The sequence below is a fragment of the Lepidochelys kempii genome, chromosome 14, assembly GCF_965140285.1.
Source record: "Lepidochelys kempii isolate rLepKem1 chromosome 14, rLepKem1.hap1, whole genome shotgun sequence".
Lineage (NCBI taxonomy): Eukaryota > Metazoa > Chordata > Testudines > Cheloniidae > Lepidochelys > Lepidochelys kempii.
The window spans coordinates 8,530,451-8,547,920 of NC_136393.1; the positions used below are offsets into that span (position 1 = coordinate 8,530,451).

At 39.7% G+C, this 17,470-nt stretch overlaps 1 protein-coding gene across 5 annotated transcripts in view; it reads left to right on the forward strand.

Annotated features, from left to right (window-relative positions):
* SMURF2 (SMAD specific E3 ubiquitin protein ligase 2) overlaps window positions 1-17,470 on the forward strand; it is a 124,339-nt gene continuing 106,869 nt past the window's right edge. For 4 of the 5 annotated variants that reach the window (XM_073310783.1, XM_073310779.1, XM_073310781.1 and 1 more), the window contains exon 1: window positions 1-278. In XM_073310783.1, the coding sequence (XP_073166884.1) occupies window positions 227-278 (52 nt within the window). In that variant the 5' untranslated portion in view covers window positions 1-226. The remainder of the gene's footprint in view (window positions 279-17,470) is intronic. The other variant, XM_073310784.1, reaches the window with a different exon arrangement.

The following is a 17,470-nucleotide window of genomic DNA, read 5'->3' on the forward strand; positions in this document are numbered from 1 at the left end:
GGGCAGGGGGCGGGGGAAGGCGGCGGCGGCGGCGCCTCCTCCTCGGCGCTGGCCCCGCTTATGGCGACGCTGGGCACATCCGGGCTTCTCCTCGTCCGGCGGCTGCCGCCGCCGCTGCCCTGAGCGCCCAGCCCGACTCCATTAGCGCGTCCCCCTTCCTGCCCGGCCCCAGAGGCAGGGGCAGCCCCGGCGAAGGCAGCGCCGAGCCCCAGCAGCGACCGGGGACATGTCCAACCAGGGGGCCCGGAGGAACGGGCCCGTCAAGCTGCGCCTGACAGGTGAGGGGGGACTGGGGGAGCCGCCGGCCCCGAGCCTGGGGCCCGCCGAGCCCCGGGTCTGCTCCGCCGCGGGGACGGGAGGAGGCAGTGGGGGGGCTGGGGGCCAAGAGCCGGGCTTTGTGAGGAGACGGGAAGGGGGTAGGTAGCGGGGGAGCCTGCTTTGGGGGGCACGGGGCTGCTTTGGGGAGAAGGTTGAGGGGGGTAGGGGCCGAGTTGGGGGGCGGGCGCTGTTGTGGGGAGTAGGTTGGGGCCGGGCAGTGTGGGGGGGAAGGGAAGGTCTGGTGTCGGGGGGGGGCGGGCGGTGTGTGGGGCGAGGGGGGGGAAGCGGAGATGGGGAGTGTGGGTGTTAGGTTGGGGGGGTGCAAGGAAAGAGAGAGCCGGGGAAAGCCCCTTTCTCTGTTTTCTAAACACCGCGAGCCCAGCTGGAGGGGTGGGATCGAGCTCCCTCCATGTGTATTTGAGATTGAACCTGGGGTTTGGAGACTCGGGCCTCCGGAAAAAGTAAACTCTCTCCTCTCACCCGGCGCTCCGCAGCAGGGGGCGGGTTGCTAAGGGGTCCGTGGGCCACGACGGCAACGTCCTTGCACACAACTTGTGTGAAACGTTGTGGTGGCATCGATTATCAGATCGGATTGTTCGCTCGAAGTAATAAAACACGCCTTCGTTGGGAGAGGTGAAGCCTTGGGGAGTGTGTGTGGGGTGGGGTGTGGAGGTATTGGTGCCCTCCGCCTCGCTGTCTTCCGAATCTAGATTAAACCCGAGTTCACTCGATTTATGACCTGAAGTCTGTAACGTGCTGGATCTTTTTTTGGAGTAGTTGTATTTTTTAGGGAAGGAGGGGCGGGCAGGAGGCCATTGTAACTTTTTAGGCGCTAGGTACCTTAGGTTGTTTCTCACCCTCTCCGACCGTCTTTTCTGTGTAATCGTGAAACAAACCATCAGGCCCTTGGTCCCTTTTGTTTTGATCTTTTGTGTTGCTGTTTTCAAGTCAACTTCCTTAGTTGAGATTGTAAACAATTCGTTGGATATAGTTCTTCCTGCTATAGGGAAAAATACCTTTTAAAAAAAACTTGGCCTTTAATAATATATATGTATATTATATACATAAAAGTAAACTATTTCAGTCTACATGCTGGGAAGGAAGAAAGGCATCATTTTTATTTCTAAATACTTGGAATGTGCTCCTTTTGTAGTGATGAGGGCAGTGTAAGCAGATAAATATGGAGAAACGTTTATAAATATGGATAAAGCCTTTGAAAAATAATCACTGAAGACTTGCGAGAAAATAGTGAATTTAAAAAACAAATTTTGTACCCTAAATTGTGACTTCAGTGAATGAAAATACAAGATTTAAAATAAATATTTAAAATACTTTGTTGGTCTTCCAACAACTTATTGAACCAAGTTAATAGCTGTGCTTTGCAAAATAAAGTAGTTGTTTCAAAAAAGTCTAAAAATAGTTTCTGCATTTTTGAAATTATGTAATTTTAATGGCATGTGCGGTATTTCCAGTTTAACTTCTAATGTGAAAAAAGTCTTAAAGTTACTGCATTTAACTTTTAAAAATAATTCTGAGTAGGAAGAAAAATGGCTTTATTTTCTAGACTACTGTAGATTTTTTCTTGTGATATAATTACTTATAATTGCTTACATTATATTTTAGAATTTATTTGGACTAATCTTGTAAAAGGGGTTTTCACGCAGGGCCATTATAGTGTCCATGTGCTGAACTCCTTAGAAATAAGCTTTTGAGATGAATGTAGCTGGGCTGATGTGTGGGAGAATATTAGTTTTTAAAATACTGTTCTTCACTTTTGTGTCTCTGGCTGATAGTGCTCAGAGAAACTATCAGAAAAGCAAAGCTATCTTTTTAAAACTTTATAAATCTGTTGTGGCCTAATGGAAAACTATGGACAAAAATCTGTTTAATAAATTGTCCTTTTTCACCTCTGGATTTCTCTTCCCTTTATTAAAGGTCTAGGGACATAGTGTTCTGTTTGTGACAACATAGGTACATTGCAGAGGGTTATGATTGTTGTGAAGAAATAAACAGCAGGAGTAGATATTTTTTCAGTTATTTATTGAATTTTAGTAAAATGTACAATTATGATGCATTCAATCCCAAGAAAGGGCATGTATATTCTTAAGAAACAAAGATGCTATTTTTGAGCATATATCCTTGCTAATAAAATATGGGAAGAGAAATACTGAAAAGAAAATACACACAAAATTGTCTTCAGAAAGAATCTTGCAACTTTGATAATTGTTTGGATTTGGTACTGAGCAACTCTGATTTTCAGAGATTTGAATGAAGCATTGGTCTGTTTCTTAATATACGTCTGATATGTTGAGGTATTTTGTGCTTTCATTAATCATAACTGATTTACACATAAGGTCAGTTGTTATAAGGAAGTTTTACATGCTTAAGGAAAATTGGTATAAGTGTTGAATTGAATTTTATTAATTGAACTGACGTCAGTTCTTGCTTGGGAATAGTTTGAAGTACCCTGTGTGGTTTTGATTACCCATTTTGATTGGAAAAGCGGTCTGAGAACGCTTGAATGCTAAAATTGTTTGGAATTAAAATCCTTATATTCCTGTGTGTGTGTGTTTTTTTTTTTTTTAAAGTAATGCTCTCTAAATCTGACAAGTGTTATTTAATCTTAATTTTCTTTGGCTTTATGAAACTAGCAGTCTTCTGTTTTGGCTTTAACATTGATAGGATTAATTCTGTAATCAGTGTGTAATACTTATTTCTTTTTTGTTCATTATCTTTAAACTGGATGGTATAGATTCTAAAAATGGATTTCAGGAACTGGATTCAATTAGCAGTTTTTCAGGACATAAACATTAAAGGTTTAGATGAAAAACGTTGTTTTGACTGACTGGATAAATGACAGGATAGTGTTTGATGTGAGTCCAAGAACTGATCTGGAGCTCATGCCCAACTTCTCAGTCCATCTTAAGGAGCCAAATAAAATATTTAACCTAGGCCTCATTTTGCAGAAGAGGTTGAATCTTTGCTGGGACCTTAAGAAAGTTCTGAGAAATGTTTGGCATACCTTTACACTAAGTGTTTAACAGTTTATTTAGGTCTGGGTTCCATAATAGGGGAAAAACCACGGTGGTGGCATAGTTCTAGTAACTTTTTATTTAGCTTACAGTGCATCTAGGCTATAAGTTTCTTCTAAGGTTATTGATCTTTTGCTTTTATGATAGACAAATTAAGATAAATATCTCCTAACCCCTTACTGACATGAACACTGGCGTATTATGCACTGTCTTGAGGTAGAAAGTTGCAGGATAGTAGACAACTGTCAAAGTATTAAATATATTCAAATACATTTTTTAATTAAAAAATCTTAGCGTGAAGTTTAAATGTTGATTTTGATCTCATTTACACAAGTACAACTCAGATTAATATGAGCTCAGAAGCCAGTTCTAAGGCTGTGTCTACACTAGACTTTTTCTTAACATTTCCCACTATGGGTATCACTGATTTAGCCCTTCTCATGGGAAATGTAGTATAGGCAGGGCTTCTGCAGCCACTGTCATTTTTACCACCATTTTATCTAATCCTGTTCAGTCTGTTTAGGCGACGCTCTGATAGAAACTCCAGCATTCACCCCACTTCAATTCTAATGTGATTTTTACTAGTTGTCATTCTCATGAATCTCTTTATGTAGAAGTGGTTGCTCTGTACCATTTGAAAACTGAGATTCCAAGCTTTCAGATGGAATATAGTATTAATGCTTAACAGTGGAGGTGTGCAGGAGGTAAGATAATATTGCTTATCTTCAAGGACTAGAAGTGTCTGTTGTATACTGTTGGAAAGTTAAAAATCCTGGGTTTTCAACAATGTCTACTTAAGTGAAACACATCAGGCTAGCTACTTTTTGTCAAGCCGGAATAATTTAAAAGAAATATCAGTTTGGAGATTAGAAAACATCGCTAAAATATATTGAGCTAAATGAAAACTATCAATTGGTGCATAATCTAGCTGCTACTTTTGGTACACCCTTGATTTGTTTCAGAATGGGTAACAAGTGAAATGAGTTTGATGGCCTTAGCCTAGACCCTTGTGGCTACATGATGCCAACTTATGTGGTATTTGTGATATAGTGTAATTGGTAATCCTTTTTCAGGGGAAAAAATAGAAATAAATACAAGAGAGTTGGATCCTTGGACGTATTAACAGAGGAGTAGTAAGTAGGGACAGAGGGGTGACTTTTACTTCTGTTTGTGGCACTGGTGAGACTGATACAAAATACTACGTACAGTTCTGGTGGCACCATTTTTAAATGGATGTTGAGAAATTGGAGAGGGTGCAGAAAAGAGCCACAAAAATGATTCAAGAGCTGGAGAAAAAGCCATACTGTGAGAGTCTTACAGAGCACAATCTGTTTAGCTTATCAAAAATAAGACTGAAAGACGACTTAATTACAGTGTATAAGTACCTTCACAGAGAGAATACCTGGTACTAAAGGCGTCTTTAATTTATTGGTGAAAGGCATAATGGGAACCAATAGCTGGAAGCTGAAGCCAGACAAATTCAAATTAGAAATAAGGCACTGTAACAGTGGAAGTGACAGATGATTGGAAGAAACTGCCAAGGGAAGTGGCATATTCTTCACCTCTTGATACCCTAATGTCAAGACTGAATGCCTTTCTGGAAAATCTGCTTTAGCCAAACACAAGTAATTGGGCTCAATGCAGGGTAACTGCTTGAAATTTAATGGCTGGTGATATACAAGTGACTGACTAATGAAATGAAATTTAATGACTGGTGATATACTGACTAGATGAATCAGTGGTTCTTTCTGCCCTTCAACTCTATGGAAAAATATCAGAGCCAGGTAGCACAGGTGGGTACCCCATCAGGCTACTGCAATTATTATCCCTTTCTTGCAGCTGCATGGACAGCTGTGTGATTCCTTGTGGAGTCTTCTGCATCTCACCATGATGGTGAGATGCCTGACTTCTGAGTGCCTGGTAGGGTTTAATCTCGATTATCTCAGATAATGGGTACCAAAGTAGTTAATATTAGCTATTGTCTGTCCCCACTATTGGTGGTGCATGCCTTCTTGCCAAAGAGGATCATAATTTTGATGCATTTCTGAACCTCACCTCCAACTGTCCTTAGATTTTCAGCTACTCGTATCACTCGTTTGAGATTAGCTAAGAGATTGCACTGTTTTCTTGATGTGGACCTTACCAGAGTTATTCATACCCTTCTGGCTTCGAGATTGGACTTTTAGTGTTTGCTTTCTGTGAAGGCCACTTTGAAATGTCAGCTGGCACAGAATGGAGTGGCTCCACCCATCTAATGCCATGGTTTTCAACCTGTTTACCATTGTGGGTCGCAAATGCAGCTCTCTGTGTTACGTAGGCTGCATCCACACAATATGTATATTACCTGTATGGCCCTAAGGATGTCACGTGGGCCGCAACTATGCGCTGATTGGGTGGCAAGCAGCCCGTGGGCCCCGGGTTGAGAACCATTGATCTAATTTGTTAGTCTCTAAGGTGCCACAAGTACTCCTTTTCTTTTTACTGATCTAATGGAATGAGTACATTACTTCTATATTATATTCAGTGCACTGACTTTGTAGCTTTTTGTGGGTGTAATTCAAGATGTGTGTTAATCTATAAAACTTTGTATTCTTGACACGTGACAGCCTATCTCCCTGTGTGTCGTTATGATGGCTGAGATCATTTGAGTAATGTAAAGCATTCTTCCCCCATAGTCAGAGAGTATTGCCTTCACAATATTCCCAGCCCCTGGAGAGCTCAGTGTTTGATTTGATACCTCAGGAGCTGACTGAAAATGTTAGTGCGGTGGGGTACTGGGAGTAGGAATGGACCATGGTTGAATGGGATATGGGAGGGAAGGGGCCCAATTAAAAATCCCTCAAAAATTAAAGAACATAGGGAGTTCCCAACTTCTCTTCCCCTGGAGTGTTGTGGTCTAAAAATAGGGATCTGAGTGTTTATATCTTCAAAGAAGCAGATTTGCAAGGTAAATAACTTTTCCTTGCTACTCAAACATTACATGTTTACACCACAAGGTTAGATAAGAATACTTGTGACATATATTGAACTCTTCCTCTGTAGATATCCAAGCTTAGCCCAAAGCTGGCTCAGCATTATCTCGGTTTCCAGGGGAAGGAAACTGAGATGCAGAATGTGGAAATGACTTGCCCAAGTTCACAAAGGGAATCAGTGACAAAGCTGTGAATAGAATCCTGATATCTTGACTTCCAGTTTAGTGCCTAGGCACTGGGGCATGCTCTCTCTCCTTAATGTACATTTATTGAAAGTAAAATTTGGTGTTGGCCCTTCTGATACTAGAGATTGGGAGTGACCCAAAGGTATCTTTTGGATCGTATCAAATGATTCTGTGATCTTAGTTATATATTCACTTGTACATTCTATGTGTGCGACTCCATTCAGAAATAGTTTAACATGCCACAGGTTTTACTGTAATCTTAAAAGTGCTTTTACCTTAGATGTCAAACCTGGTAATGAACCATCTCATATATTATCAATGCTCTTTACTTCTCATAGCAAGTGCAACTCAAGCTGGAAGGCTTTTGTACCACTTTCCATTCCTAAAAGTGAACGGAAAGTATTGCTCGGCTGTTAGATGGTTACTTCACATTTGCACAGTTCTGAAAGTGAAAGGAAAAGCAGTGACGTATAAGTTTATAAGTCTATATCCTGTTATGAATCTTCTGGAATGATTCCTAGCCAATTCATGTTTAACACAACTAATAAAAATGGATTTCTTGCAGAAATAAATAGAAGACAGCCAGCCACTCCAACTCTTTTTTTTTTTTTTTTGGTGCCTTTGTCAGTGGCTGGCAGTTCGGTAATGCTTAAATGAAGCAATGAAACACTATTGTCTTAACAAGTGGGAGAATTAAATGGATGCCTGTGCATCCTTTTTCTTTAATTTTAAAAAGAGATCCATGTATAGGACAAGCCAATTTATAAGAACGTTCCCAAGCACAACCTAAGAATACTACATTGATTCTCATTGGAGGTTAGAGCTATGTGAAAGAATGCTGATACCATTACTCATTCTGGAAACAGATGTTAAAATATTAACAATGATCAAATTATATGCATCTCTAGTGTACTGGTAAAATACTATAGTAGTATCAGAATTCTGATACTTTCAATGCACTGTTGAATTGTTACTTTATTAAAAATCCATAAAAATACATAGAGGAAATAAGGAGCGACTTAACTAAAGGTAAATGGCTTTCAACAGGATAATTGAGTTGAATTGTGTAATGAGATGAGTGTGGAGCCTGAAGTCCATTCAAAGAAACTTGTGTGTGTCAAATGTACAGAAACACATAGGGGTTGTGTTCTCATACATAACTCCTTGCATATCACCGTAAATATGTCCATATCCTGCAAATAATTACACACATGCTTAACTTTCAGCATGTGTATAAACATTTGCAGGTTTGGGACCATATTACTTACTGATTGATCATGATGGATTATCAAACCACTGAAAGACAAAGACTATAATTTTAAGTTAGTCTACATCCAGCTTTCAGTATTACTTATCCAGTTAACTGCAGGCACAACTGATTAGGTCTGTAATAATACCTTTTTACATGCTTAACTAGGTGATTTGTAGTTGGGTAGGTAAGAGTCCAAATGAGTGCACTTGTGCCTGTATTGAACTGAGGGTGAGAGGTTAATTGAGATTAATATGTATATTAAAAAAGAGTCTTTTATTTCAGGTGTTGGGGGGAAGCAGGAGAAAAAGTGTGATTATAATCATGACTTGAAATTTTTTTTGGATGTTTACAGGAAATTAAGAAAAATTCAACATGCTCAGGTAATACCCCAGATGGTTAAATATGAACTGTGTAGTTCATAACCAAATAGTACTTACAGCAAAATGTTCACCTGCACTAAGGACAAATGGTGTTTTTAATTCTAACATGAGTTGGAATAGAATTAAAATTTAACCTTATTAACATACGCTTTCAGAATGAACATTTTCAGAGAACTGTTTTTTATTTTTGAGACACAAGATACTGGAAAACAGGATTTATGTCCATAGCATATTTCCAGAAAAGGAACTCTATTCCCAATCAACCTATTAAAATTACTAGGTCTTTTAAACTCTAGATCTTATAGATTTCTGCATCGAAAACTGTATGTGGGGCTGAACCTGTTATGCAGCAATGTTAGTGATGCCCTTTGTTTTTGTTTAAAATACATATAAAAAAAAACCCTATTCAATTCCTGAAAGGAGGAATAAATCCATAGTATATTAGGAGCTTTCTAAAGAAGATGGTGGGTGGATATAGGAGTAGTGGGTGGTTTGAGAAAATTGGAACAGTATTGGGTGGAGTAGGAGAGGCAGGCAGGTGGATGGGGGAATTGAGCTGCTAAAGGGACTCTGTGTAGCTGCAGTGGTGCTCGCATGTGTGCAATTTGACAGTGGAAATGGAAAACTAGAAATCGGTTCTCATAGTTGGGCTGGAACATATGGAAGAGAGTCTTTTTTGCCCATGGCATTTATTATGATACAACTCTCAGTCAATGGGTAACAATAGAATTACATTTTGTGAAATCCTAAAAATAATTGTTTTCATTTATTTGCTCCGTTTTATTAAACATCTGTTTTCCTGCTTGCCATTGAAATTAATATGATTGTAGGTTTTTTAGAATCTGGGCTTTTTAAATAGATACAAATGGCCTCGTTTTGCAAGATGTCAGGCACCACCTCTCTCAGTTCCTGTTCAGGTTAGGAGGGGTTGAAGGTGACCAGATCCTTGTATGCTTGGACTCAGTGGGCTGAGAGATCATTGACCCAAGTGAAAAGACAGGGTACAGTCCAGGTTCTCATGCAAGTTCTATGAGTTTTCATTTCTTGAAATGGTAGTTCTTCATGAAAAGAGGAAAAGTATTCTTGGTCCTATTTATATTACAATAGCTCCCAAAACATATCCCAAGGGGAAGATACTGTCCATTTCCTGTTTCTTAGCGATCAATAAAATCCAAAGCAAAACAAGTCTGTGGACAATTAAATGATCTGTGCTGAATCTTAGTGCTATCTGATATAGTTCAAATGGATTGGATAAATGGCATTTCTAAACAAGCATCTAAAATTACTGTTCCAATACATAAATCGAGAACCTGGGGTAAAGTGAAAGAATCTGTAAAGGTACACCTTTCATATTTATTGTTACAAGAAAGTACCGGTTAAGTGTGTACGTGTGTGTTTGTTTGTCAAACACACATGTACACACTTGTTTGTGTGTTTGTTTGTCAAATTGTTTTTGACATCTAGCCAAAATGTTTTGCACTACTGCTGATGTGGAATCCCTGTATGTTCTTATGGAAGTAAATGCTAATTTTATGGAAGCTCGGGGTACCATGCAATGATTTTAAATTGTTGGATGCACATTGTTGACAAAAAAGGTCAATTGTCTAGACTGCATAAATGCAGAAGTGCCCAAAACTTATGCTGGGGTCATGTCTGATCCTCCAGTGTAGCTCTGCACTACAGGTGAGACTTTCCTGTGTATGGCCTTCTGCTCAACAGTTGGGTAAAAATGTTTTAAAAAAAATGTTTAAAATGTTACCTGTTTCTCTTACTGAGACAGGAAATAAACTCCCTTTCTTTGTTTAGGAGCAATAAAGTCTGTTCCTGATGAACACAAGAAAGAGAATTTGTACTCAAGGTACTTCCTTGTACCAAAGAAAAATGGAGGGTGGAGACTGATTTTTAGTCTTAAGGTTACTCAACAAATTTGTGAAGTCTCAGAAGTTCAGGATGGTGACTCTGGCAGGTATAATTCCTTCACTGAATTAAGGGAGTTGGTTTTCAGCTCTCAACCTACAAGATGCATATTTCCATAAAGCGATAACGCCCATCTCTCAGAAAATAACTGCATCTTGTTATAGGTCAGGATCATTTGCAATACTGGGTTCTCCCCTTTGGACTTCTTTGCCACCGAGAGTGTTTTCAAAGGTTATAGCAGTGGTAGGTGCTTTCCTTCATCGAGAGGTGATTTTAGTATTCCTGTACCTCAATGATTGGCTGTTCAAGGGTCAGTCTTATGAAGCAATGCTGTCATCCACACAGAAGGCCCTTTCTCTGTTGCTGGAATTAGGTCTTCAATTCAATGTAAAAAAATCCACATCGACCCCTGTACAGAAAATACAGTTCGTTGGCATGTCCTTGGGTTTGTTGGTCGCCAGGACTTACCTTCCTGTGGAGCGATTCATATCTATCTAATCAGAACTTCTGAAGGGAGCCCTCAGAACTAATGAAGGGAGCCCTCAGAACTCAGTGATAAACTGCCTCCAACTCCTAGGTTACATGGCAGCTTGCACTTTTTTTTTTATCAGACCATGCAAGCTTATGCCTTTGTTGGTCTGAGCCACCCCTGGAAGCAGTCTACTCCCCAGACAGACACAGCTTAGACAAACGGGTTTCAGTTCCCCACAAAGTAAAAGATTTCCTAGACTGGTGGAAAGATCATGACAGCATCAGTGCAGACATTCCTTTTCTCCAATCAATCCCAACAGTAATGACAGATGCATTCCTGTTGGGATGGGGAGCTCGTGTCAATGCTTATACAATCTAGGCGTGATGGTTGCCTCAAGAAACCAGGCTCCATATCAATGTGTTGGAACTCAGGGGAGTCAGGAATGCCTGCCTTCATTTTCTGCCTCTCTTCAGGGACAAGTCAACTAGGGTCATGACCAACAACATGGCCTATATATTTTATATCAGCTGGCAAGGAGGAGTGAGATACCCCTCTCTAGCGCTGAAGCAATCAAGTTGTGGAACTGGTGCATAATCCATCATATATGCATTTCAGCAATCTACTTTCCTTGCCTTCAAAATACCATAGCCCGTGCTTTCAGCAGGCACTTCTCCAAGCACTATGAGTGGGAGCTGGACTCTCAGACCTTCCAAGGCATATTTAAAACTTGGGGATTTTCAGAACTGGACCTCTTCGCCCCCTTTGTGAACATCAGTTTTGCTTAAGAACGGAGGTCTAGGCCACTGTTCTCTAAGAGATGGCTTCCTCCTACCCTGGACAAAGAGTCTGTTCTGTACATTTACTCCAACACCTCTGTACTGAGGGTGATGAATGAAATCAGCCAGGACAAAGCCAGGGTTATTCTAATAGTTCCAACATGGCAGAGACAAGCTTGGTATCTTTATCTGTTTCACCTGTTGAGCAACCAAACTTCTGATCATCCCCCATCTCTTCCCACAAGATGCCTGTTGATTGCTTCATCCCAACCTAGGAGTTCTCTGTCTCAGGACATGGATTCTCAATGGTTTGCAGGGCTAGAGTTTGACAGTTCTGTGGAGGTAAGACGGGTGTTGTTAAACAGTAGGAGAGAATCCCCTCAAAGTATTTACCTTGAAAAGTGGAAATTATTTAGTCATTACTGTCAACTCCAAGGCTGATTTTCCTCACTCTCAGCTGTCCTGGATTACCTGCTGGAACTAAAGAAAATTGGATTATCAACCAGCTCAGTCAGGGTTCGCTTGGCTACCATAACAGCCTTTCATTCCCTCAAGTGAAAGACCCCACTGCGGCTTGGGTTATCAGTCTAGTTCTTCGATGTCTCAGAGGACCTCCCTTTGAACCAATGGTGACCTGCTTCTTACTTAACCTATGTATGAATGCGGTCTTTTTGGTAGCTATAATGTTAGCCCAAAGAGTTGGAAACATTGGAGACTTAATAGAAAGATCCTTCTTTCATGATATTCTTAAAGGAAAAGGTTTCCTTACATCTGCTCCCTAAATTCCTCCCAAGCTGTCATCCAAGTTTAATCATAACTCATCCATTTATTTATTGTGTCTCTTCCCCACCCAACCCAACCCACATAATTCTCTATAGGAGGTTTCCTTTCATACCTTAAATGTCAGATGAGAATTGGCCTTTTATGCTGATGGGACCAAACTGTTTCAGAGGTCTCCTAGGCTGTTTGTTTCCATTAGGCAGATTTAAAGAATCCATAGTCTCCACTCTAAGGCTACTGAGGTGGGTCTCTAGATATATTATTGCATGCTATGATGCTACCAGCATTCAGCCCCCTTCTAGGGTGTTGGCGTGCTCTACAAGGTCACAATTAACATCTACTCATTAATTTAAAGAAATTCCAGTATCTGAGGTCTGTAGAACGACTGTGTGATGTTCAGTGTGTTCCTCCTCTAAGCACTATGCCTTGGTCTATGCTTCTAGATCTGATACAACAGTTGGCAATGTGGTTCTGTCTTCAGTTCTAGATCCACTCCTGAAGCTCCCTCTGTCCTGTGGAGATACTGCTTGGGAGTCATCTGAAGTGGAGTGCCCACAGGGAGGCTACACAAAGAAAAGGTTACTCGCCCTGTGCAGTAACTGTGGTTCTTTGAGATGTGCCCCTCATGGGTGCTCAGCTACCTGTTTTGGAGTTTCTTTGTGGCACTTTGCAGTAGAGAGGGAACTGAAGACAATTCATCCCTGCAGCCCTATATTGCCTTGATATGGGGCACAGGGCTGCTTAGGGCATGTACATGGACTGAATGAATACTGCTAATGAAAATCTTATTGAAGGAATGTGGAGTGCATGTGGACCTCAAAGAACCACAGTTACTGGATGGGGTGACTAATCTTTTCTTCTCCATGTCCACTGAAGGTAGGACAAGAAATAATGGGCTTAATCTGCAGCAAGGGAGACTTAGGTTAGATATTGGAAAGACTTTCTAACTATAAGGATAGGTAAGTACTGGAATAGGTTTCCCAGGGAGGTTGTGGAGTCCTAGTCATTGGAGGTTTTTAAGAACAGGTTAGGCAAACATCTGTAAGGGGTGGTCTGGGTATATACAGCATCCTGCCTCAGCACAGGGAGTTGGACTAGTTGGACTTCTAGTACTACATTTTTGTGATTCTATTACTTACTCACATATTTAACAGAATCCTAATTACGTTTTAGTGAATTGCATTGGAATTCCCACAATGTCTTCTACAGTGTTCCACGGCTAGAATTTTTAATGCTATCAGCGGGCCCACTTCTGTTCTCAAATATGTTGCATGTATCCCTTTGTATTAAAATTAAAATCAGCAATAAGTCTCATGCACAATCACATTCTGTAAGTGATGCTTTTTGAATTGCAGAGCATCTTAGTTATTCTAGGAATATCAATTTAAGTATTAAAGATTGCATCTTATGTAAAGTGGAAACATAGCATCCAATTATGTAATTTACCCTCTGAAAACAGCATGCAAAAAAAAATTTTTTTTTCTGGACATTTATTTTTTCTGACATACATTTTCCTTACATTAATATTGTACAGTCATTAAGGAAAGTTGTACTGTGAGAATGGTGTCCATCTGTATTTGGAATTAATTTGGTTCATGGTGTCAAAAGTTATAGTGAAGAACCTTTTACAGTTTTACTTCATTAGGAATTTTTCTTTTCAGTTCTTTTTTTGTAAGAATAACATTTGGCCTTATCTTTACTTACTCTTAAAATGGAACAGGTTGGTCTACATTTAGCTGTGTTTTCATGATTAATAGGGTAAACGCCTTCATCTTCCATTATATTATACCCAGAGATCAACACTCTAGGATAGCAATCCAGTAAGAATTCACATACCTTTGTTAGCAGCTGGGTGGTAGGGGTTATCTTACCATCTCAGCATTGTAATAGTTTTTGGGCTTTAGTGTGCACAAACTCAATGTCAATTAACTCCTCTGAGTAGACAAGGCCTTAACTGGAGATTTTTAGTGTAACTATATTGATGTACTGCATAAATGCAAACCTTTAATGTGGATTCAGTGCACTAGTGTATACTGGGAAAATTTTCAATATGTGAAATGTCGATGTAGAATATGGGGATGGAAGTAGGTGGGAGGGAGTGGTTATACATTTTTTAAACTTATAAGTTCAGAACTGATATTTTGGGAGTAGAAAGGAGAGAGAAAATATAGGGGAGGAGATGGCAAATACAATGTAGGGGAAATAGAGACATAAATGGGTGGAGGGTCAGAGTAGAAAAAGAGAAGCACACAATGAAGACAATGTAAGGAAAGATCCTCCATAATGGATATTGGAGGAAAGAAAGAGTGAAGCAGAAAGGGAAAGAGGAAATTACACAAGCAAGACATACTAAGTTATGATTGTTTAACAATGTTATTAAATACTTTATACAGCTGTTTTATTCTTTTAAATTGAAGATAGTGTGGCCTTGAGGAGGTGTTTGGAGCTGTAGGTCTATGATAGTCCAGGTACTGATCATTCTGGCTAATAGGGTTAGTGTTCAGAGTAGCATATGTTGCATAAACTTTTCAAGCCGTTGGTATATTAGTAGAAATAGGGAATTTTGGCACCATTTGATCATGAGGTTGGGAGTAAGGTGCTTTATTAAAGTATGCAAACAAGCAATTGGAACAAGTGGACATAAGACACTAGAGCAAAACTCGTGCATATAAACATGAGTAAGAATATTGTGCATTGAAATCTTTACATTTTTTAACAGTGTACATTTTTTAGTCAGTGTATTATAAACGTAATAGGCAAAATGTAAGATACTAGTGTGTACATAGAAGTAAATGAGGTTGCACTGACGCACAGTTTTGAGTCTGGAGGGTTTGCACACAGTGGCCTTGATTCTGCAACCCTCACATGAGTAGTCCCCATGGACTTTAAAGGGAGAACTTGCATAAGTAAGGGTTGCAAGATTGTGTTCAGTGTCATTAAAAGTGTGTACTCTCACCCATATATGTTTTTTTCTAAATTCAGCTATTCTTTTGCAATGGTAATGGGGAGCTCAGTAATCTGTATACAACATGTTTAAAAGCAACTGTTGCAGTATTACTTTGTCTTATTTTAAACTATTTTTTAAAAAAAACTCACCCCTTCTCCCTGAAACTTTGACCAAAAGATTGTTCTAACACAAGGAATTCCAAACATTAGGCGGAAACTCTCTCTACAATTCACTTGTTTTAAAGTTGGTAGTCTGTGTAGTTCACATTAAATGAAAAGATTGTGGTGGTTGCACTGAGCTGCTCTTATGATCATGTATTTAACTTATGTGAGAGATTCCTTACTATGGGCTACTTTAGAGTTCCAAAGAACAAGATCAAATCATGATTCTTGCCTCTAGCCCAGAATGTGGCCAGATTTGGGCATACCTTAACTTTTGCTTGTACTGAATACCATACCCAAGGGCCCTTTAGTTGAGGATACCTTTCACACCTTAGTCCTAGTGATTTAAAGTGCTTGTCTACACTTAGGTTTTATAGCGCTCTAACTTGCTGGCTCAGGGGTGTGAAAAATCACCCCCCTGAGCGCAGCAAGTCTGAGCGCTTTAAAGTGCTAGTGTAACAGGCTCCAAGCGCTGAGGGAGCTTTCTCCCAGCACTCATGCGCGACCACACACACGCTTTGAAGTTTCCAGTGTAGACATACCCTTAGAACCTGGATTCCACCACCCTTTCTGTCCCTATTGCCACAGAGGATGTGTAATGAGAGGTGGTCCTTCAGATAACTACTGAGCACTTGTCTGCACTTGAAGGTTAATTCAGATTAAGGTAGGTTGTGAGTTTGAAGTGCAATAGCTATTCCTGAATAACCTCATGAGTGGCACTCTTATTCTGGAATAAGAATATTCACACCCAGAGCTATTTCTGAATAATGCCATGTGTAGTCAAGACTTCAGCCTAAGCCAAATTCATGGTTTTAAAGATAAGGACCAGAGCCTAGAAGTGTACCCAGTGCTGAATAGGCAGCTGGTGTGGTGTGTTGTGATGTGCTCTGCTCCATGTAGAAGGTGAATGTCTGCATGTTGAACCAGCTAGTTTTTGGATGACCTTCTGAGTCCGTCCCAGGTAAAATATATTGCAGTATTGCTGCCCTAAAGTGATCTAAACATGGAATCATTGTTGCCAAGTCTGAATCTTGGAGGTAAAGGTGCAGCTTCTTGTCTGTCTGAAGATGAGGTCTGAAGAGAAAATAGGCTTGTGTTTAAAACAAACAAAACCCACCCTGATTTTTTGCTTCTCTTATTCTTGTTGATCCTATTGGCCAAGAGGTAGTAGTGGAGATGGGTTGCACTGAATACCTTACTGGCTTTTAAAATATTTGGAAGAGTATAAATACATCAAAATAGCAGCTTAATTTATTTTTATATATTTATAACTGGATTTGGATCTCAGACATTTTGTGCACTGTAGGTTCTCTGGAAGCAGAGTATCTATCTTTTCATGTCTGCATAACTGACATCTACAATTTGGAAAGCCAAATTCTAAATACAGATTGATTTTTTTTTTCTTTTTTAAATGAAATCGGTAGGTTTTGCTTGGTTTTGTGGATAATTTTAAGCTGGTAGAGAGTAAAAGGAGCAGAAGTGAATTCTATCAAATGATTCTCCTTGTGTTTATTACAGGTAGGTTTAAAAAATGTATATTTTGTGGTCTCCTTAACCTAAACCTCTACCCCCTTAAGATACAGTCCAGACTGAGAGAGGAATTAAATGCAGTTCTTTATTCACACACAAAGCCTTAAGAGGGTAGGGTTTTAAAAAAAAAAACAAAACAAAAAAAAAACCTTTTTCATTCTCCTTTCTGTTTCAAAGAGTTGTGGAGGGCTGCCTGAAAAACTGGAGCACGCTCCCTGTGACCTCAAATTACTTTTTTATAAAATACTCAGACCTCTGTTTCTCTAAATTCGGAATTCAAAGACAGAATGATTAGAAAAGCAACTGTACACTTTTTTTTAAAAAAATGTGGTTATTGGATAAATCAGTATGAGCTCAACTGCTGTAGATAAATTTATTTTGCTGTTGCTTTAAATCTATGATTTGTTATTTTGTCAGTGTAAGAAAAACAAGAATATTAAGAAGTAATTTACTACACTGGGCTTAGTAAGGAGCATTCTGTTTCTATGATTGGGGCAGAACAGGATTGTTCAGATGTGTCTGATAAACAGGACAAGGTCTAGTCTGACAGCTGGCAATAATATTTTTTACTCAGTCAGGTGTACTAAATTAGTAAATCTATTACAAGAATACAGGAGAAACCTCACAAAAGACAGCCTTGTAGGCAGAAGTGTTGCCAAATGGGAAATGATTCATCGTCTCTGAATGGGATGAGCATTGAGCAGAAGCAGTTTAAACCTCAGACTGGTTTGGCTCATATCACATCAAA